The sequence below is a fragment of the Eucyclogobius newberryi genome, unplaced genomic scaffold, assembly GCF_026437365.1.
Source record: "Eucyclogobius newberryi isolate DKJ021-1_F unplaced genomic scaffold, fEucNew1.0.hap1 SCAF_11, whole genome shotgun sequence".
NCBI lineage: Eukaryota > Metazoa > Chordata > Actinopteri > Gobiiformes > Gobiidae > Eucyclogobius > Eucyclogobius newberryi.
In genome coordinates this window covers 25,767,172-25,790,659 of record NW_027315735.1, presented here as the reverse complement: position 1 = coordinate 25,790,659, position 23,488 = coordinate 25,767,172, and the positions used below count along the sequence as shown (strand labels likewise).

The following is a 23,488-nucleotide window of genomic DNA, read 5'->3' as shown; positions in this document are numbered from 1 at the left end:
CCGTCAGTAGGTCACAATCACGTGTGATGCTTTGGGTCGGTCATAATTTGTACTTTTCTGTGAACTGAACACTTGGCAGCGCGACGATGGTCAGTCTCTATAAGTACATCTATATAGTGCATGTATGTTATGGGCTGCGCGTTCACTGTGCGTTGACCTAGTTGTTCACGGTCCAGTTCAGACGGCCTCTGCCAGATGTCTTCATGGCTTTATAATCGTGTGTAGGCTAAGATGAGACCATGATTGGTTTTGTCTTTTCTACTATTCTACAAGTGTGTTTGTTTGTGTGTTTGATTTGCTTTGGGTGGTGGTCTCTGCTCTGTCACAGGCGGGACAGTTCCTCTGTCAATGCTTGAACCTGTTGGGTCAGTCCTGTGTGAACTTGTTTTGGTTGCAAATGTCTGGGTGGGGATGGCTGTCAGTGTGTCACTAATCTCTCCCTTTCCCTGTAAACAGTGTTTATGAAGAGCAGAGCAGCGTTTGACCCAGAAGCTGTAGACTGTCCTTTCCATTGGAGTTGATAAAGTGGCTCAAGTCAAACTGACACAAGTTAAAACTAAAATAATACCAATATTGGTTTTACTTTGCCGCGCCCCCTCCTCACAGTTTAAAATGTTCAGGAAATTAAAGTAGAAATGCTCCATGTCAGTACAAAGTTTAGTTCTTTTCCTGTTTTTGCAGGAGGATGATGAGCCGTCTTGTTACAAAGCTTTAGTTGGCAATAAAACATGACTTTATACAAAGTGTGACTGTTCCACACTGCATCAGATTCAGCTTTGCATTGTGCAAAGTGAGCTAACTATTCTTTGAGTTTAGTGTGTTCTTAGTGAACTGTGATCTTTGCGGTGCTCTCTAGTTGTGCGGCTAAATGCCTGGGCGTGCATGTTTACACTGAGCATGTATGTGTTAGGAAGTAAGTGGATTAGTGGGTTAAATCCTCAATCCCATTACACGCCGCGCTCGGACCAAACCTGTATTTTCTACATTTACATCAGATTTACAAACCGATGTGCATTTTCCTCTGTGTTGTTTCAGTGAAGAAAGAGCGTGTGTGTGTCTGAATACAGGTGTAGCTGCGTACATGACAGGAGTGTGTCATTCATGGAGTTGACAAAGCATGCACTGTTGCTACATGAGAGCAGCACAGATGTTTCTGAGTTAAGTGAGTCACGCTGACGGACAACTCCAGTATCATATGTTTCTGTGACTCGTGGTGCGTCAAAGTCGGTCAAATGTTGACCCAAGACATTTTAACGACCTTAACTGTAGCTTCAGGGACTGTACAGTAAAGACTGCTGCTTCACAACATTTTATAAAATATGATTATTATATGTGAGGCAGTGCTTTTTATTGGATTTACTTGGAAAGTTTAGATGATCCAAAAATGTGTGCATCCAAATTACAGCTGTAAATGTCACACACCTTTTTATTTTGCAACTTGACTTTCTCATTTGTATTGTCAATTAAGAGTTATTTGTATCTGGTTAAATGCATCTCAAAGACTTGATTTTATTTTATTGATTTATTCAGTTATTGCATAATTGTCCCTAGTTCTCAGATGGAAGTGTTGAAATAATGCGTTTATGACTCATTTTCTATGGTAAATTATATTATTGCGACATTGAAACCAGGATGATGCATGCATATAATTGTTATATTACTGCTGCTAGTTGTGACAGTACATTTTTATTGTATTATTCATGTTGAGAATCTTGAGCCCTCATCTAAATATGTTGTGCTTTGGTCCATACAAAAAAAATACAGAAGTAGCTACTTTAGATAGAGAACTGCAGAAAGAGGAAGGAGTTTATGGCTGTGTGATCAACTTCTCAACATGGGGGGGATTTCTGACCATTGTAAAGGCAGAGGTCAACCAGGAGCAGGTGGTGGGTTCAACTAGCCCCCGCCCTGCTGCTAATGTTGTGTATTTTGTTGTTTTTTGGCCCTGTGTGCAGTTGTGTAGAGGAGGAGATTCTTGGCAAGCATATTTCGGCATCCTCCTCCTCGCACTCCTCAGATGCACAATCCACAACATCCTGTTACTCGGGAAGTGTGTTCAGGGGGTAAAGGAGGGAGCGGCAGGGGGACGGCGCTGATTGTGTTCTGCCTTGAAACTTAGAAGAGCTCCGAGGCTGAAAGTAACAGCAGTGTCAGAGGGAGAGCCAAGTGTGAGACAAGGGTCATATGACTGTGTGCCATCTCCTGCTGCGTTCAGACTTATCACATCGCCACATTGTAGGAAAGTGGTGTGTGTGCGTGAATGATTGGTGGTGGGGCCGAGAGCGCAAATTGCCAGCCTTCCTTGCATCAGTTGGCCCCAGGACAGCTGTGGCCACCACCAAATATGGGATAAAAAAAAAATAATTATTATTATTGTCATCACTGTAAATGTCACTTAACATAATGACAACATGGCTGAATTGGTATACATTGTTTGCAGGTTTGGGCTTATAATGGCCACTCCACTGTCTGTTCTTTAGTCTGTTTTGTAATAATACGTAAAGGTTACGCTAATTGTCACTATAAAAAGGGGCTGGTCTCAATTTGGTCACAATTTAGTTTTTCCTCCTTGGTGTGAAATATGGATAGAGGGGAGAGACATTCAGCAAACAGTCATGGCCAAGGTGGTAGCAACCACATGTGCCGGAAACCACTATACCACTGGCAAGCAGTACAATTTTAATAGTGCTGTAGTCGACTAAAGACGTGTCCCATTGACCGATAAGTCGACGGAGGCGTGGCAAGAGCTAATAAAACTATGAAGCATGTCCATGTATCTGACCTAAACTGCTCTCAAAACAAGTTAAGTGTATTTATATGTTAGAGATACGCAAGTTAGATTGAGCTCATGTATATTTCAAAATAAAGTTTAAACAAAGTTTAAACTCTTCTCCTAACCAGATGCTTACTTAAAATGGCTTGGCTGTGGACATCTTGATTATAAAAAAAACAAAAACAAGACACTGATCATTGCCGATAAGACGTTACAATAAAGACGCTACCATGCTCAAAGACCAAACGCATTAGCACAGAAAGTTCAAACATGCAGTCGACTACAAACTCCACATTGTTCCGTTGACCTCGGTGACGGGCGGATGTCTCGGTCTGGTGGAGGGCAAACCACACGTTCACTCCCAAGTCTTCACACGCCAAGAGTTATCTGTGCCGTTTACGATCTGTCATGTTCCAAACTGACACATGGGCTCATTATGAAGGAGGCAGCGTGGGACGGTCCGCGCCGGTGGAGACGCCATGTTTTCTTAAGCAGGATAACGAGAGCCATGGCAATGACCGCGGATCCACGGCCTGCATTTTTATAAAAAGTTGTCTGTTGCGGATGGGGCTGTCACGATATTACATTTCTGAGTAGGGACTTCACGATATCAGATTTTTGACTTAAAGGCACAATTGTCGATTTTTCAGCGATTTGAGAACTCGGGCGGAAGTGCGCATGCGCACTCCCCCGTGCGGACTGATGCAACACACACGTGCGTTTGTTTATAAGTGCAACGGATCGCATCTCGTCTCCTGTAGATTTCCGTCTCTTCAGGAGTCAGCTCGAACAGTCTTTCTCCATCTTCATTTTGTCTCGTACACTGAGGGAACTATATTATGATAGATCAATGCGCTTAGACACGCGGAAACTTGCTGCTCATGGGGACGAGCCGCACGCGGCTGCAGGTGAGCAGTAGGTGAGTTCTATGATTGATAAGTGGCAGGACTAATCCACCCCACGAGGAAATGAGACTCAGATTTGGGCCAAAAAAATCGTCCATTCAACCTTTAAGATTATTGTCGAGATTATTTACGATTATTGAGACTTTGACCAAACGACAGTGAAATCTTACATTTTCTTTCGTTCCCGTGGTCCAACATGTTACTGTTCCTCCTTGACTGCTTTACAAAATTAAACTTTCTGAAAGACAAAATAAGGTAAAATTTGACAATAACGGCCAGATAAAAACAGTTCTTCACATTAAGTCTATTTTTGGATGATGGTTTGAGCTGAAAAGACTTCTAAAGCAGTCACAATTTGTATTGTGACCTGAATAATCACAATTATTGATTATCTTGACAGACATATATTTTTGAGCTCTGATTACTGAAATGGCAATGCTAATTCAACAGTCGGCTAAACAAAGGAGCTCTTTACATTTATTTATACTTTTCTGGAGTGTAGCTTCAATATAAATTGCTATTTGTTGCTTCTAAAATGTTACCGATTTATTTTTTGGTTCTTACTTATATATTGTGACCTGAATAATCACGATTATTGATTAACCGAATTATGTTGACATCGCTTGTTGCATGTGCTACGGGAATTGATTATTGACTTTGACGGTTCATAGATGTTCTCCCTTCTGGGCTTAAAGCAGCACATGATTTCTTCTGAGCATGAGTTTGTGGTTTTAACCTGGATCCTTTTGAAAATGAAACATGTTGCACCTTTTGTCATGTTTTTGTCTTTCTAATTTAATTTTCCAATTATAAATCAGACATGTCCAGACAGTTGCTCTTAAAAAGACACTTGCGTTGAGGAGTAGTTTCCCCAATTTCTTGGAGTTAATATTTTGAAGTAACTTAAGTATTAGATGCATTTTTTTGGATACTCTTACCCACAAATGTTAATATTAAGTTGAATGCTTACACAGCTATTATAGAATTAAGTGAAAACCAGAAACGTGACTAAGTAGCTTTTTTTCAGCACCTGGTCAGCAACCTTGTGTTTTAACAGCGATTAGTCCACAATCATGCAAAACGTACCACAAATGATTATTGTCCTACATTTTCTTTCTTTTTTTAATCACAAACTATGTTATTGTTTATCATGGTCCCATCCCTGGCCTGGACCGGACATTGTAGCGCTCGCTCCATCATCCAACTGGACAAAAGCTGAGGTTGTATGTGATAGTGGCACGCACACAAACCCTTTCAATGCGTATTAGCCTGGCTGTTCTGTGAATGCTGCTTTACAGTGGGAGAGTGGGTGGCCCGCTGTGCTGACTTGGCCACAGACAATGCGAGGAATTCAGCCTTAAGTTTTTATCAGTCATTTTTAGCGCTCTCCTCTTTATCTTATCCCTGCTCCACCCCCCTCAAACTCCGGTGTCTCTCTTGAATGCAGTTTTTACATTTGTTTGCCACTTCTACCTCCTGCCTCGGTCTGTATTTCCCCCTTTGTGAAAGCTGCTATCGGCTCGGCCCTGACCATATATGGGCATGATTGGTAGGGCAAGATCTCTTCAGGTGGAGGGTATTTAACTCTGAGGCCTGTAGTCAGAAACCCGCATGTGTAAAATGAGCTCATGTCTCCCGGTTAGTCATCTCGGCATCTCCCATGCAAATCGTGGTTTGGTTTTGGGAGAGAAAAAAACGTCATGGCTTACTCCAACCGCTCCTCATTTTCTCATCAGAGTCCTCCTCCCTCTCGTTTCCCCGCCGCATGAGCTCAGCTACAAGATAAGCAACATTCTAACTGTTTGTTAATCGCAAACAAGCCGTGACAATTTGTTTTGTTTTCAACAGTTAAAAAGATGTCGCAACAGTCTGTCACCGCGACAGTTTGTCTCGTACACCTAATCGGATTAACTCGGTGGAAATATGACTCGGTCTCACACACTTTCCCAAGTTCAACTCTCACATTTCCCGGCCATTTTTGCTAAGCTATTGCTCAATTTGTTGTCTTTGTTTAGACTTTATGAATGATCAAACGATGAAGAAACATTTTGATGCTGGCTGCAGGACTTACTGGAACATTTGTCCGTCCCCTTTTTTTAAAACCTGGCCCGACCGGTCGCTGAGGCGCGTTTGTTCTTGTTTGAAGTCGGGGGTTACACAGAACTGAGTGGTTTTGGGTAAAATGTGAGTCAGCAGATAACGGCGTCACTAAAAGCTCTGTTAATTCAGTTAAGACTTGATAACAACCGCAGGGGTTAAGAAAGGGTCATGTTGGTCACTGTATATGCTGCTCGACAATGGAAGTTTATCCATCTTTATTATCATTATTAGAGGGTGCTAAAACTAGTGTTAAATCTAGACACTCATGTGAACAAGTATCAACACCGAAAGACATGTCATACTTCACTGTGATTGGTTAAATCCACTTGTCATTCACACAGACATGAAGCAGGCTGACCAATAGATCATCCAAGGATCAGATCATTCTTTTTTTATGGCCACACAACATTCTGCTTTTATATCCTGTCTGTGTTTATCAGGGGTCAGATGAGACCAAATCTGCAGACGAGAATACAATGCGTCCACAAAAAGAGACTAGATTTTGACATGATTTATAGAATTAATATATTGTACGGTTCAGTTCACAATTTTGGCCGCACACGCTTTTATTGTTTTATTTAGCTGTCATTGTACGATTGATTTTTATAACTATAGCTTATCATCAGCGTGTAACCCTTATTGTTCTAGCCAAAAGAAAACACTGAAAAAAATCTTGCAAGATCCTTTTCCTCAACCTCGAGAGTTGTTCTGGCACGAGATCCTATCCCATCCATTGTTTGTATGTAAAAGTTTAGTATGTCTTGTGATTCCTGTCACTGAGTGAAAAATAAACCTGTAATTTTAGTTGCGCAGGTCTACAGTTATATATAAGGCCATCTTTGTTTGTGTATTCATGAGTAAGGAGAGCACAGAGGGACACAACACATCACTGTCCTGTTTCTCATGCTTGTGCTGAGTGAACTTCCTCAAAAATCACCTCCATGAAATACATTTAGTGTTTGTCCTTTTCACATTTAAGAGGAAGTCTGTTTGTTATTGTAATTTTCAAAGTTGTCTTGGCAACAGGCAGTACCGTATTTTCCGGACTACAAGTCATTCATAGTTTTGGCCGTGGTGCAACTTATATTTTATATACTTGTACTCCGGAGCGACTTATACGTGATATTATTATTTTCACACTTGCAACCGCATTTCATACTCCAGTGCAATTTATAGGCTTTTTGGCTGGTGCGACTTATAGTCCGGAAGAAAAAAAAACGGTAATTGTTTTTCGTCAATCGATAATGTTTTCTAACCAAAGCGATCATTGATCCAACACGTTCGACACTAAAACCGTGTCATGAAGGCCACTGGTAGAGCTGATTGTTTAGGCTACAAGATGCTGAAATAAATAAAGGTGTGGCCTCAGGTAGCGCTGCCTCTGGGCGTCTTTGTGTCTTAGACGGTTATTTTCTTCACAGAACAAACACGTGGCCTCGTTGACACGTCTGTACGGTATTCTCACTGTGTTGCTGCTTTTCGTGCAAAAGTGTCTGGACTAAAACGACACCCTCTTTCCCCTCTCTCTTTCCCCCCTCTCTTTCCTCTTCTCTGCAGTTGGTTGCTCCTCTTGATCACCTGTTTCTGGGCTCAGTGCTCCTGTCTCCTCTTCCCATGAGCAGCTAAAGCTCTGGGTTCTTGGTGCCAAAACTCCACCTGTTCTACTAAACCACGCCCACTGGTGAAGGTGTGTATTTTTTGCTTTTCCTTTGGTGAATACTGCATGCAAGTGTTGGTTATCGGTCTAAATGCTGTGTATATGCCCCCACAAAATAAAATCCCCTGTTGCACACATTCACAGTCACTTTGCATGCAATTGTTACTGGTGTAAATATAATCATATGAATTGTCACTTATAAAGAATAGGCATTTTATGAACGACACACTTCCCTTTTCAGTTATAATGGAATCAAAATGGGGTCGTCTACAGTACCGCCCAAAATGTCTTTACTAGTACAATAGAGCTGCAACAATTCATCAAAAAAGGTTGTATTTTGATCTACAGATTCTAAAATGCATATAAAAAGACCTTTTATATAACAAAGACGGTGGCATTATTAAATTAATGTTAAAAAAAAAAAATACACAATTGCTGACCTTCATGAATAATGCCCTTTTATTATTGTTTCAACTTTTATTTAATGTATTTAAAAAGACTTGATCTTGTCGGCTGCCGAAATAATTTGTTTTGCTTGCTTTTTTATTATAATAAAACGAAATCGAGATGGCATTCATGCATGGACAAATGTTGCCGCATATATTGAGCCCCTATTTTATTTTTTTTAAATGTCAGAGTAAAGAAACCTGTGGCTCTTTAAACGGTGTGGATTGTGCGCTGCAGTAGTCCTGGTCGTCAGATAAGTGTTTCAAAGCTTTAGTTCCCACGGTCGCCTGCAGCTTTAGCCAATCCCACAAACGCTTTATCTGCCATATTTTGCTGTGGTTGTTTTTGGGAAAGGTGTATCTTTATTTTGGCCCGCTCCCCGTCAGTGCTGCTGCTGCTGCTGCTGTGTAACTGTGTCCTCTGGGCCGTGTGCAGTGTGTATGGAGCAGTGTGAGAGCGCGGCCGCTCTGCTGGAGTCAGTCAGGGAGCAGGAGGTGCAGTTTGAGCAGCTGAGCCGGGCCCTGGAGGAGGAGAGGAGGAGAGTGGGGCTCCCCGCCACCAGCCCCTCCGCCATGGGCCTCCCTCTGCCCCACAAGCAGGTAATTGCCAGCCCACCCAGTGTCCGGCGTCCAGAGGCAGAGGTGGGACACACTAATGTATCAGGGAGTTGTTGAGGGGAAAAAGGACTTCATCTTTACTTCAGGAAACATTACACAAGGAATGTTTTCATTGTAAAACATCTTAATCATTGCAACAGATTTATTGATATTCTCTTCAAAACTAATTTAATTTTTAAAAATGGCTGACATTTTTTAACTCTACGTGTTTGACCCAGTCTGATTTATTTATTTATTTTTTAATCACAGTTTGTCACAGATCAGTGGGTGGAGACAGGGGATGGGTGACATTTTCTGATTACTCAAGCCATGAATACAGGATTACTCAATCCAACACTGTTATAACACATTTAAAACAACATAACATTTAAAAGCTTGAAGTACATTTGGTCCATGATTGTAAAAGTAGTTTAAAAAATAGTGTAAAGATTAAGAAAAACAAACCTTAGGAAAGTCAAGATACAATGTCAAAACATGTGTACGCTCTTATAAACTGATGTTTATTTCACTAGTGTCAATGTAGACGAATTGATACCAATACCAACTGAAGTATTGTATTACTTCTAAATAATACTGCACATGTAGAGTATATGAATATGGCTTTACAGGACGCTCTACATCAGTGGTAGTATTCAGTGGGTGTACGGTGTGAACTGAGGACATGTAATTAGACCCACCTCTGCCTGAAGGCCATTGTGGACTTTCTCATCCCATCGTCCTTCGAGTCATGTCCCATTTTCTCCGTGTCTTCTGATGCGGTCGCTGCAGCGTCACGCTCGTGTCTCATCTCAGTCTTAAAACGTGTGTGACGCCGCCATCTGTAAAACGCATCAGCTACAGCCTGCACATTCCTCCTGCGCCTTCGACACGGCCGAGATGGTCATCGGGCGCTCTGCTTTTCCCCCAGCATGCCTTGCTTTGTCACATGTCGCCGCTTTTGTTCACTTCCCCTCACGTCCCCCCGTGTGTGTTCTGCTCATTCCGGTCGCGTCGTCGCTCTCATCGTGCATGCGCTGCTTAACATGTGAAAGCACTATTGATTGATCACTTTTTTGTGTGTTTCTTGAAGTTCTTTTGCAGTGTCAGTTGTTGTTAGAAAATGTATACAGATATTACACTTGGGCAGAACTTTGACTCTGAATGTAATGCATCTTATTTTACTGATCTGAGTGCCATTCGTCTTCATACAGTTTATTGGATCACGTTCCGCCTTCATCTTGTCATTGAACATTTCAAATTTCAGTGTAACGATTAATGTGAGACTAAACGATTATTCGCAATCATTAACTTCATGGCCAAAAAACGGCACCAAAATCATACATTTTCTTTCTTTACCCTGTTTTCTTCACACAGAAAACGAAAATGAAATCAAACTTTCTGAATGATCAATTTGACATAATTGCCGAGAGGAAAAGCCGCTTTATATTTAGTTTTGCTTCTAAAATTGTCACATTTATTTTATTTGGACTACTAATTGAGTTTGAAAATTGTCACTTTTCTACAAACTAAAAAAGTATACCGGTATACATATATTTGTCTTTAAAAATGTCTCAATTATCATGCTTTAGCCTTGCCCGTTAACAGTTTTCAGTTTGTTAAGATGGCTCACAATTAAGAAAGAAAGCGCAACAACAATGTGATATTTAAAACATTTGAATGACTCGTTGATATTTATTTTGATCACAGATTACACCGTTTGCACCAGCTGCTTGTCGGTCGGATTAATGAACATAAGCATGTTAAGCACATCATAAATAATCATATAATCAGTCTGGCCTTTCCGCACTACCGGTTTGTTTTCATAACGGTGCTGCCCCCATGTGGACATCAATCAAACGACGGTGTTACAAGAATATTAAAGAGTCCGAGTCGGGACGGTACAAACGTGTGATCAAACTGGAGGGCACAACTTGAGTCACAACGAGGCATTGTTGGAATAAGTGATGAGGGTAAAGTGTCCTCCTACACGTCTGCACTGACTCATATCCCACTTTCAAAGAGGGCGGGGGCTTTGTCGTGCTCAACTCTAGTCGTTTGCTTCCTCAAACTTGATTTAAAAAGTCCAATAACACATTAACACGATCACGACTTTATTTTTAGACTTTGGAAATGCACAAGGGGAAACATTCTGCTCACAATGGCGCACGTTACAAAAAAGAGATGTGTTTTGTGGGTTATAAAATACAAATTAAGTAAAAACCGTTCAAATAAAGGTTTTAAGATGATATTTCAGCGCTTTTGTGAGTAATTCTACAGACATTTCTCTTTTGTCTGATGATTAAACCTCAACCAATACATTTTAATGACGTGTTTTAGCACATTTATCAGGATTCTCCAAAAAAATATGTGCATGTTTTGTCAATATCGCCGACCCTTAATGAGTTTTGCATGTTTTCACTTCACCTACAACAATTACACTACTAGACTGTGAAGTGTGCGTATATCATCGTAAAGTTGTCTGTTTTGTGTCTTTCCAGAACGGGCGCTTGTGTGATGCAGACATTGAACGCCTGAAACTGACCGACCCGTACATAAACGGCACGCAGGTGTGTAATCGTTGCTCTCCGTCGACCGCCGGCGACATGTGTGAGGTGTTAAATGTGTGTTGTTTTTTGTGCCCGTGCTACAGTACAGGATGGTTGACCCCGCGCACAACTCTGTAGACGACGGCTACACACCAGAAGACGACTCCCACGAGGCCCATTCAGTGTTCTCGGATGAAGGAACAGTCCGCAGGCAGGATAACGGGGTAGGCACCAACAACTCCAAACCTATTACTGTCAAAAGTAACCTCGTATAGTCCACTAAACGGAGCCGCGAGCATTCAGGGAGAAGGATTTCAGTGTAGTGTGACTTGGAAATGAAATTATATGCTATTTAGGCTTTTATAAGATGATGTTTCTGACCATTTGGTGTTAATTTGTCAGACATAATCAAACCTCAACAAATGCATTTAAAGACCTGTTTTAACACATTTCTGTTGGATTCTGTCAAAAATGTATAGCTTCATTTTATCACTATATCAATATTTATCATGTGTGCCTATTTTCTTGTGGGGAAATGTTTGTTATTGTTGTGGTAGAATGATAAGATTTGAGCTGTAGAGGGTCAATTGAGTAACTTCAATGACATTTTGATGATTGGTTCCAATAAGCAGTGTTACATTCAGCCGTTATTATGATTTTAATGATACAATTGCACATTTAGCAAAGGGTTTACATTTATCTTGCTTTAGGGTTATTGTGTTGGTAGTATGAAATATATTCTTGTTTGTCGCACTTCAAAATGTGTTACTCTGACAGGTCTGCATTCTTTTATTTGAGAATTCTGGCAGAATTGGGGAAGCACTACTGTTGAAATATGCTACTGTGCAGAACTTGGATCGCTTGTTTCCTAGCGGCAGATGGAGATTTAGGACACTTCGACTCACCCAGACAATCAGTTTCATCAACACACGGACTCAGAAACATGTTATTTAAGAAGAGAACGGTCATAATTTCAGCTCTCCTCACCCGCATAACCTCTGCTGTTGTCCGTTCTAGTTGAAGAAGCCGATATCGCGCACAGTCCTGCCTTCAGACTCCATGTCCATCGACGTGCCGGGGATGGGGGTCTACAGCGCCACGTTGGACCGACCCTACCGCCAGGTCGGGGTGCCGGACTACCCCACCGCCACAGTCCCCAGAAACTACCACTACGCCCCTGTGGGGGGATACGAGGACTACAGGCCCCCACACCCAGAGGCGTACACCAGTCTGAGCCGAGGGTCACACATGGACGAGCGTTACAGGTACAGATGTTTGGTTTGAGACTTGGAATCTAAATAAAAATCTAAATATACAATAAAGAGGCAGAGACCTTTTGACCAGTTAGGTCACTTGTTTCAATGCATTAAATCTTCAAGTCCAATTATTTGCCAATGGGTGAATTTTCCTTACTCCATTGGTATTTTGTTTTTAATTTAATCTAAGTTATTTCATAATCAGATCAGACTTTTGAATAGGGTTGAAGTGCAGGGGATACAGTTTGGTGACTGGTGGTTTGGTTTCTTTCACGTTAGAATGAATCATTTGAATGAGTAATAAAATACAAAGAGCCGGGGTAAATGAATACAAAGAGCCGGGGTAAATGGATACAGTGCAAAGATGACAATGGTCAATAGTCGTCTATTGTTCGCAGTGGGTGAAAAGCTTTTCTGCCTCCTTTATTCCGTGCCATGATGAGCAGTTTGTCCAGCGTCTGCCGATCACAATAATATAAATATAAAAATGCTTTTCTTTACAGGCCCGTTGATGGCTACAGAACCTTGGATTCCGGTTACCGCGCTCCGAGTCGACAGCAGATGGATCCTTACGCAGCCCAGCCTCAAGTAGGACGAGTGATGAGAGGCATGGGCTCAGCTATGGACATGAGGTACGGCCCCGGGCACTACGCGCTGGAGGACGACCAGCGCAGTGTGGGCTATGACGACTACGGGATGGGTCCCCCGCCCATGCACCCCGGAGGTTATGGGACCATGCCCCGCCTCGGACCAGGCCCTGGAGGCATGGACAGGAGAAGGTTAAGGTATACTACTGTTGTGAAAGGGTCAGTGGTGGAAGAAGTACAATGTACAGATGCAGGAAAATGTTTTTGTATGTGCCTATTACACTTTGGGTAAAGTAACACATTAATAATCTATTAAAAAGAATTGAAGTACCAGTTTAAAAATGTACTTCAAGAGCAAAAAGTAAAAATATTGCGGCCAACTGTGTTAAATGTGGAGATTTTGATGAGGTCAGCGATGGTCAATTCCAATCAAATTTTCTTGTGAATTTTATGTGTATTTTTTCTAAACCTTTCGGCAGAATGTCATTAATGTGCTAAAATAACTCGCCAACCCATATAAAAGTACTTTTATTTAAGTTAAAATTGTAGTGTAGAAAATACAGATACTGGCTCTCAGTTGTAGTGAATTCAAAGTTAAGTATCTACTGTAGAAATGACTTGGTAGTTAACATTTGTATTTGTAAACATTCAACTTACAGTACTTTTACTTTTGTACTTTGTTACTTTGCACCACTGCCACATGTGACATAAATTTGCAGACTCTTGGAACCTAAATGTCACTTTCCGTGCACAGGAGCTGTGAGGACACTTTGGACAGCGACATTGGCATGGACCCTTACGCCTGGGGGGTCCCTGTGACTCTGGACAGGGGGAGCATGGCGTCTCTGGACAGCACCCTGCGAAAGGGTCCTCCCGGCTCCTGGAGACAACCCGAGCTGCCCGAGGTCATCGCTATGTTGAGCTACCGCCTCGACCCCGTCAAGACCAACGCTGCCGCCTTCCTGCAGCATCTCACATTCAAAAACGACAAGGTACAACCCCGCCCAGTGCAGTCAGTCTCTGCTGCTCAAACGCGGCGGCAGGAAGTCGTCTAAACGCTGCTCGTGTTTGCAGGTCAAGTCAGAAGTGCGCCGTTTGAAGGGTATTCCTGCTTTGGTGTCGTTGCTGGACCACCCAAACAAAGAGGTGCACCTTTCGGCCTGCGGCGCGCTGAAGAACATTTCCTACGGGCGGGACCCAGACAACAAAATCGCCATCAAAAACTGCGATGGAGTCCCAGCTTTGACCAGATTACTTCGAAAAACACGTGACCAGGACCTCACAGACACGATCACAGGTGTTTTATCGCACTTGACTCGCACGGTCACCCTTTTTCATAAGATTCAAAGTAATCCAGTTCGTTTGTGTTTGGGGGCGTTTGCGCAGGCACTTTGTGGAACCTCTCATCGCACGACGCCGTGAAAATGGAGATTGTCGACCACGCTCTCCACGCGCTGGCCGACGAGGTGGTAGTGCCACACTCGGGATGGGAGCGCGGAGGCAGCGGCGGAGAGGAGAGCTGCAAACCCCGGCACCTGGAATGGGAGACGGCCCTGACCAACACGGCAGGCTGCCTTAGGTACACAAACTTTAACACACTCTTGGTTAAAAGCGATTGTGCTATTAACTCTTGTTCTGATTTAACCTTTCTTCAATGTCTCTTGTTGAGTGAAATGTTTGTATGAGGTCACCCATCGATCTCAATGTTTTTTTTGTTTTTTTTTACCCGGTTTAAAAAGAGATTAATAATAAATAAACCTTACTCATTTTCTAGGAATGTGAGTTCAGAACGAAGCGAGGCAAGGCGAAAGCTGCGGGAGTGCTCCGGTTTGGTGGATTCTCTCATGTACATCGTTCAGTCACAGATCAACCGCAAAGATGTAGATAATAAGGTTTGTTTGTTTTGTTTTATGTTACTTAAATGCACTGAATAATACAGAATTTAATCTTAAAAACGGCAGAACATTCTCATTTGTCTGTGCCATGTGACTAATACTACATTTTAGCCAAAGTATAGTTTTTACATCTTTTTCTTACCCCGCGTTACAAATATGCCCTGTCAATTTCAACATTCAGAAAGGACACATTTACCCTTTTTACAGATGCATAATTTGTTTTAATAATGTAGTTTTGACTTTTTAGATACATGCTGGATTATTCTGTGCATTTTCAAGTAACAATAATGTATCACATCTCGGGCGGAAACGAGGAAATCGATTTATCACAACTAATCAATTATTGAGATAATCGTTGACATGTTTTGGATGTCTTGTGTACAGTTAAGATAACGATTATTTGATTATACAAAAAAAAGTCTTGTGCTGTGAGAAACGGTTCTTTGACCCAGACAAAGCAGGAGTTATTTTAAAACGACATAGGAAACGTGTATTCTGAGGGGAAAAAACATGTTTTAGTACTGTATACGTCCTTAAGCGACATTGGTTAAACTTTATCCAGGTCAAATTTGATAAACAAAATCCAAACGACTAATTATTATTTGATTAATCTCCATGTTAATTGAATGGGAAATGATCATTGTTTGCATCCCTAATTAAATCCTAATCAGCACTTTGTGAATCCTGTTCTCTTCCCTCGCCTCTTTTATGTCGTAGTTGGTGGAGAACTGCGTCTGCCTCCTGAGGAATCTGTCCTATCAGGTCCACAGGGAGATCCCGGGCTGCGAGCGCTACATCGACACCTCCCCCCTGAGCCAAGGAGGCGCGCACGGTGCCAACAAAGGGGGCTGTTTTGGCTCTCGAAAAGGCAAAGGTTAGTCCCGTGCGGCCGTAGCGCATCGCGGTCGCTCCAAATCAAAGACATTGGCTGTTTATGACGGTTCATTGCTGTTGGGTTTGAGCTTGGTGGTGGCAAACGCGCCTGTTGCTGGTTTTCACAATATTCCACCCTTTTTTCTTCATCCTTTTTTCCTTTCTCCAAAACTCCTCCCACCCTCCTCCTCCTTCTTACCTCCTCTGTTTGTTTTTAGACGAGTGGTTTTCAAAAGGTAAGAAGTCTCATCTTGCTGTTACTGCGACTCAAACACTGACCAGTCCATCACCGTCACGCATTTGACTAACACTTTTATTTATTTTCAAACCAAAACATGACTCGCCACACATTTTTGGATGCATTTTTACCGCATGTTCCACAGTCACACAGCATTGCATGGTCATACATCGGCTGTTACTGTACGTCGCGTCACATACAAGCAATAAAGAGTAGAGCTCGAGCCGTGTGCGTGTTTCTCTTGAGCTTCATCTTTTTGTTTTTGTTTTAATTCCTGCAGGAAAGAAGGACGGAGACGATGGAAGCGCGGACCAAGTTGACATTCCAAAGAGGACGACGCCTGCCAAAGGTATGTCCCAGGAAAACACTTTGAAATGACAGCTTGTATTACGTCTGTTCTGTGGAAATTGTTGAGTTATTCGTGCTTTTGTTTCAGGATATGAGCTTTTGTATCAGCCAGAGGTGGTGCGAGTTTACACTTCACTTCTCAGAGAAAGCAAAAACCCGTCGGTGCTGGAGGCTGCAGCCGGTGCCATTCAGAACCTGTGCGCTGGGCGATGGACGGTACGTTGTCATTAATAATTCAGTTCAGTCGTTTTTCTAATTGGTTTCTAGGACAAGTCTTTGGTTTTGCTTTGGCACCGCTTTAAATCTAAATAAGTTGTTTTCCGTCAATTTCCCGTTTTAAAACAGTCTTGTGTTTTTTTTCCCTTTTTAGTACGGGCGATATATCCGGGCCACTGTGCGTCTGGAGAAGGGTCTTCCAATGATGGCAGAGTTACTGGCCCATGGCAACGACCGTGTGGTTCGAGCCATGTCCGGAGCGTTGAGAAACCTGGCCATTGACGGTCGAAATTGCGAACTACTAGGTACATCTAAACCTTTATCGTTTAGGTTTCTTGTGATGTTGGGAATCTAACTTGTTTCCTTCTCTAAAGACATGTACAGCTTCCTTACGTCTTTTTCGTTTGTCCGCAGGTTTACATGCAGTGCCTCACCTCGTGGCTAATCTTCCTGGGGGCCAAAGTCAGTCGGGGCGCGTTCTTTCGGAGGAGACTGTGGTGTCTGTTCTGAGCACTCTGACTGAGGTCCTCGGGAACAGGCTCGAGGCGGCCAAAACCCTCCGAGCGACCCAGGGCATCGAGAGGCTGGTGCTCATCAAAAAAGACGGGTATGCAGCCTGAAGAATGTATTAAAGATGCACATACAATGTTATGGTTATAGTGTTGCACAATATTAGAAGAATAGAAACTAGCTCCTACTGAAGGTACTTTAAGGGTGTTTTCACTCTAGTTAAGTCGACAAAAAAGAGCTTTCACTCCTGGAGCGGTGCGTTTGGACCAGTGTGAAGACGACAGCCTCAGATCTCTGAGCCGCTCGTCCTGAGCTCTGAAGCCGAGTGGTGTGAAAGCGGCCGACCTAAACATGCCCTTGTAATTTTATCAAAAAAGCGATTGGATCATGTATATTTCAATGAATTGGCGCTGCAGAAATGCCTTTTGCCACGTGCGTCTGACGAGGCAAATTGGATCAACTTTATATGGGCGAGACACTTCTGCCTCTGTGACGCTCAGAGCTTTTTCTCTCATTCGTCCTTCAAGTGCAATTACCAAAAGACCAGCACGTACAGCTCAAGGGAGGTGCGCAAGTGGCTTTTTTTCCTTTTAGAAGCCCATTGTCATGGAAACGGGTTCTTTGGTCAGCTCTCATGTGGCTCCTGGTGCAGCGTTTGGGGTGAATGAGGAGCGGTGCACTTGAACAAGACTGACCCAAAAGTGAAGTGAAAACGCCCTTGGATCCCAATTTCTGCAATAAAAAACACTTTCTGTTGCAATATAGTCAGTGTAGAGTTACGTCTTCACAACATTTAAATGTACATTGCTTGTTCGTGCGTTCTAGGAAGCGCTCCGACCGTGAAGTGCGAGGAGCCGGGCAGGTGCTTCAGCTCATCTGGGCCCATAAGGAGCTGCGACGGCCGCTGGAGAAAGACGGCTGGAAGAAAACTGACTTCACCGTGAATCTGACTTCTTCTGTCAGCGCCAACGGCCCCAGTAGCCACGCCAACGGCACCTACGAGGACAGCACGACGCCCCTGCTCGACAGAGGTCAGCACGGGTTTAATGAGACGCGTTTGATGTGTGAAGTTCAGGCTGCACGATAATGGGGAATTAGAATTATTAAAAATGTGCTAAGATCGGTGATATTGATATTATTGCAATATTTGAATGTACTTTTGCCACTAATGATGATGATTTTTAAATTTTGAACCAATTAAAGTATAAATATGGACACTGAAGTCTTAAAGAGAATATTTACATGTATGAAAATCAGCTGGTTTATTATTTTTTGACTCTTTGATTTAATTTTGTTTTTGTATGTCTGTATTGTCCAGATAACGATGATCAAAATACGATTACTATTTTAATCAATTAATTGTTGCAGCTTTTTTTTTTTTTTTTTTTTAATAATTTCAGTTTTATTAAAATGCAAACTTTACAGATATAAACTAAAGAGACTAAATCAAGGCTAATTTAGACTGAAAAGGGAAAATCCTTAATAAATCAATCAATCTTTACATCAGAAAATATTGCCATATAAGTTATTTTTGCGACGTATCGTGCAGCCCTACTTCAAGTTATAGCTATAGTTATATTATCTGGTGAACGTACTAACGTGACACTCGTGCATTTCCACAGGTGAAAAGAGGGATATGATTCCTCTGAACGATCTTGGCCCTGGTTGGTACTTATTTAATCATCACAATTTCTCCCCAACATGATTTTTGAAATGCATTTGTCATGATTTCCCTCTGCCGTTTCAGAAGCCTACACTACACTGGACCAGAGGAAACGCACTCTGGACGACACTGCTGCCACTTTACCAGTACGTACAGCTTGTGGCACTGGAGTCGACGCAAGATTTGCCCTTTGCATTGATTAGTCGACTTAAAGGGAGCCAGGCATAATAGTTCTGAGAGCTCTTTTGGTACTAAGAATAGAGTACTCCATAATCCGACACAAAAGACCCAACTTTGCGTACTGAAATGTGCTCAGAAATTGCAGATTTATATTTGCATATAAGCAGAATAAATGGCCCAGTTGCTCTAAAACTCATGCTAACTCACTGCATCTTCTCCTGTCTGCTTGCAATTACATACAATTATTAGTCGAATAATAAAAATGTTGGTCGATCAAGACTCCATGGACTGATTAATCGACTAAATGTCTTGTGCATCTTAATTCACGCTCTTCTTCTTTAACCCCGATCACCTATTAACAGCTTCTCCGTGTTGACTTTCACTGACAGTTTTCACTCTCACGCCTCTGTCTCTCTGGTTTTCTCTCAGCGAGGGGTGTACGGGGCCAGAAAAGGCTCCCTGCCCCTGTTGGACTCCTACGATGGTTAGCCCTCCCCTCCCTCCTAACCCTCTGCATGTAACAGCATGGTATGTCCAACTCACCTCTCGTCCTGCATGGACTTCAAGGGTTTTCACGCCTGACCAGCCCGTCCTGCTTTCGCCTCCTAGCTCAGGGCATCACACATTTTTATCACACGTTTCATCTTAGTTTCAGACTCGTAGTCGCTCTTGTTTTTTGAAGTTGACATCTGAGCCACTTGCAGAGTTATTTCATCTGCTTTGAGTTGTTTTCAGCTCGTTTGTCCAAGGCTTTTGTTGATATGTTAAGTGTTGCAACTAGAGGTGGGCAATGTATCAAAATGTAGGTAATAAATCAAAATGTTGCATATTGTTTCTAGTAAAAATGGATCAAAAGAGCTGATTTGAGAATAAACATGAAAGTAAGTTATTTTGAAACATTAAATATGAGGGTAAAAGGTGGTATTTCTGTTTTTCTAAGACTCAGCTGTGAATTAATGGTTGAGATTTAAGACTTTTTGTGTTTGATAGACATAACATACTCTGAATATTATATTGTTTTTGGGATTCAATAATTTTTCTTGTTGCAGCGTGTTAAATTCTGACACTGTATTTTATGTATAGTTTGATATTAATACAACACTCGTTCGACCTGGAGTGGGCCCTGGTATAAAAGGTTTCAAAGATGGTCGTCTGTGCGGTGTTTAATCGATGTCAGATTGACGTCTCCATTTCAAAAACCTTTCCAGATGACCACCTTTCTAAAGCTTTTCTATTCAATCAATAGTGAAATTAGGTCATTTGATTTAAAAAAAATGAATATTTATAATTTACAATTATTTTTGTGATTATTTTGGAGGTCACAGCCTGGTGATTTGAGGATCTCCTGAGATTTGTCGTTACAAACAATAATATCTTTGATTTGCTTAGAGTCACCAAAGTTAATGTGTGTAAGACAATCAAACCTTCATGAATCATACTACTTCCTCCTGTTGTCATACACATTATTTGATCAAAGAGAAAACCCTAAGTAGGACGGCTGGTTGGGCTAAATATTTTCTGTTGTGTTATTAATCTTTTAAATCCCCTGTGAAACCTTCTGTATTAATGATGGTGTATTATATTGTCCAGACTTCACTGTATTATACATGTCTGACTGTGATACTGGTACAGTGTCTAAATGTAGTGATTAACCCCTGAATTAATGGTGTGTGTGTGTGTGTGTGTGTGTGTGTGTGTGTGTGTGTGTGTGTGTGTGTGTGTGTGTGTGTGTGTGTGTGTGTGTGTGTGTGTGTGTGTGTGTGTGTGTGTGTGTGTGTGTGTGTGTGTGTGTGTGTGTGTGTGTGTGTGTGTGTGTGTGTGTGTGTGTGTGTGTGTGTGTGTGTGTGTGTGTGTGTGTGTGTGTGTGTGTGTGTGTGTGTGTGTGTGTGTGTGTGTGTGTGTGTGTGTGTGTGTGTGTGTGTGTGTGTGTGTGTGTGTGTGTGTGTGTGTGTGTGTGTGTGTGTGTGTGTGTGTGTGTGTGTGTGTGTGTGTGTGTGTGTGTGTGTGTGTGTGTGTGTGTGTGTGTGTGTGTGTGTGTGTGTGTGTGTGTGTGTGTGTGTGTGTGTGTGTGTGTGTGTGTGTGTGTGTGTGTGTGTGTGTGTGTGTGTGTGTGTGTGTGTGTGTGTGTGTGTGTGTGTGTGTGTGTGTGTGGTATTTTATATGATTGAGAAAATGCTCTAAAACAAATCGACAATGCGTATTATTCATTGAAACAAGGGCACTTTGACCATTAGCTCAGTCCAGAGTGAAGTATCGTTGGTGATCTATTTTACGATACTCGGCCCACACAGTGAGTCCTTGTGCTGTGACGCCGCGGGACACGTCCGCCGTGAAGTGTTTAAGTCACACTTTGCTCTTTTGTCCCCACAGAAAAACTAGTCGTGTGCATCACCCAGACCGGGCCGTCCCTGCCCTACCACTGCTACTGAAGAAACTCCCGATGCACAGGCCTCCTTTCACCACGGGATTGAACCACCAGGGGGCAACATCCAAAGAGACTGTTTGCAGGCAAAACATGACATAGACACCCACTTTTCTACAACTATATTGTAGCAAACAGAATATATACAGTTTTTAAATTATTATTTGTATGTATTGGCAATCACCTTTTGTTGACAATCATTTCATTTTGGTGTTGTCATTCTTCTTCTTTTTTTCTCTTGCTATTGTCAACATTTTGGTAAAACTTTGTCACGGTGATGTTGTTGCCGCCAACACTGCATCCTATTGATAAAACTGTTCTTCTATGTAGGTTATATTCTGTATATAAAAAGAAAAAATGGAATGAGTGCTTTAGGTTGACTTATTAATTTAAATCGCCCCTTTGCCGGGACTGTTGGGAGTTTTGGACTGGCTGAAGTTTTAGCAGGATGTGAGTGACCTGTAGATCAAGAATGTTGTTTAATATAGGCTTTATTTTCCTGTGTAGAGTTATTTTGTCCCGCTCGACTCGGAGACGGGTGCGACGAAGCCAGGCGTGTGTATATCTGTCATGCGATAAACCTGTGATTGTGTGTGTGTGTCAAATGAATACGGACCTGAAGCATATGTTATTATTATGTGTGCACAGAGCAGACCAGTTTGTGCGTAATGTCTGTCGAATGCACGCTCCTGTCGTTTTGTACAAATCGCCTTTTTTTTTTTTGGAGAGAGTTTGCTTTTTATTCTTTCTCCCACTGAAAAATGGTCTGACCTGAAGGTTGCCAGAAAAAGCGTAAAAAATAAAACTAACACTAGTAAACCAGTTGCTCGAAGTCGACGGCATCTTCAAACACTTAAACGGGGGCTGAGTGTAATATCACAAATCTGCTGCTTTTGGCAATGTTGCACATGACATGCAGACATTATTTACTTTGTACAAAGTGATGTCCTCAAAGGAGACTCTGACATTTGAATTGGGATACAGAAAATAAAATAAGCACATGTTGAACCTACTTTTTACACACTGCTTTGTTTTTCTACTGTTTGCGTATTTTAACGTTTTTTAGTTTGAGTGAGCAAAAGATTATTACTATAATTTTCTTCTTCTTTTTTTTTAAGCCCTGGTTTTATCCGTTACTTTAAAGGCAAAAGAGACCAATCATCTTTGTTTTTTATGACTCCAAACACATTATAGTATATTTGTAATGTTGCCTATCCATGTACAATTCTGATGTACCATTCGTACCTGCCTTGGCTCTGGAGAAGTTGCTTTTTTCAGTATAAAATGTAACTGGTTATACTGTTTTTATAAATAAAGATCTTTTCTTAGATGAAGGCGTGCTGACGTGTGATATTTGATGTACTGTAAGAAGTTGGGGGGGGGGGAAGATGAGAGGGTTGCTGTGTCAGGTAAATTAACACGTCTAATAAAAGAGAAACCGTTGGGTCGGTCAGTGTAACGACACACTTTTGACTAGATAAGGCAAAAGATCGTTGGGTAAGATTAGCACCATTTTATGTATTCACCCCTGTAGTTCTTCTCAACGCAGCAATTACAAGCGAATCTCGGAAAATGGTCAACTTTCATTCATAATGTCACTAGTTTTACAACCTGAAAATATCATTGATTCATTTCTTCTTGGACACTCATCCACTTGCTGACAGCTTCTAGTTAGTTGTGAACTGATATGAATGAGTGGCATGATAATTGCCTTTATAAATTATTTGTATAATGCGTACTGCTCTATAACATATTGTGGTAATAAACGAGAAAATAACGACACTTTTGTCTTATAAGACCATAGCTTCAGATCAAGAATCTGGATCAGAAGAGATTTATTGTCATTGAGCACAGTTTGCAAACATAGGAACTTGTTTCAGCCTGAGGTGCAACATAAAACAATGATTAAAATAGTAATGGCAACATCTATATAATAAAATGTGGCATGCATAAGTTATTAATTTACAAATAAAATGAGGTTTAAAAAAAAACTGACTTGGAGGTTATTGGGTGAGGTTTGAGTAACAAAATGAAGTGGTTTGTCGCCTGCAATGAAATGATCCTGGTGGTGAATAAAATGCAGCTGTTCGCGTGGCTTTTGGATGTGTAAAAGTTTGACTGTAAATCTAATTTAAGCCTCTGACTGTCTCAATAATGACAGATTGGTATTTGTGATTTAAAGATGCTTTATGAAACCTGAGGGACGAGGTGGTGTTCAATTTCAGACGTTTTTAATAGCTCAAACATACCTTTAAAAACATGGATTCTTACTGTGA

The 23,488-nt window shown here is 41.7% G+C and overlaps 1 protein-coding gene across 5 annotated transcripts; it reads left to right on the top strand.

Annotated features, from left to right (window-relative positions):
* The first annotated feature begins 7,335 nt into the window (after positions 1 to 7,335).
* Positions 7,336 to 22,542, top strand: LOC140354636 (catenin delta-1-like). Of its 5 annotated transcripts, none has more exons than XM_072439762.1 (21): positions 7,336 to 7,465; positions 8,318 to 8,481; positions 10,977 to 11,045; positions 11,129 to 11,248; positions 12,042 to 12,289; positions 12,784 to 13,065; positions 13,622 to 13,859; positions 13,942 to 14,164; positions 14,254 to 14,446; positions 14,642 to 14,759; positions 15,480 to 15,636; positions 15,854 to 15,871; positions 16,154 to 16,222; positions 16,310 to 16,437; positions 16,592 to 16,742; positions 16,852 to 17,044; positions 17,773 to 17,978; positions 18,570 to 18,611; positions 18,695 to 18,756; positions 19,220 to 19,274; positions 21,161 to 22,542. In XM_072439762.1, exons 2-21 carry the CDS (start codon positions 8,323 to 8,325, stop codon positions 21,217 to 21,219), a joined length of 2,790 nt encoding a protein of 929 aa, XP_072295863.1. In that variant the 5' UTR covers positions 7,336 to 7,465; positions 8,318 to 8,322; the 3' UTR covers positions 21,220 to 22,542. The 5 variants fall into 5 exon arrangements, with proteins under 5 accessions (XP_072295863.1, XP_072295865.1, XP_072295867.1 ...); XM_072439764.1 differs by having other exon boundaries at positions 19,220 to 19,318; XM_072439766.1 differs by lacking the exon at positions 8,318 to 8,481.
* The last annotated feature ends 946 nt before the right edge of the window (positions 22,543 to 23,488 follow it).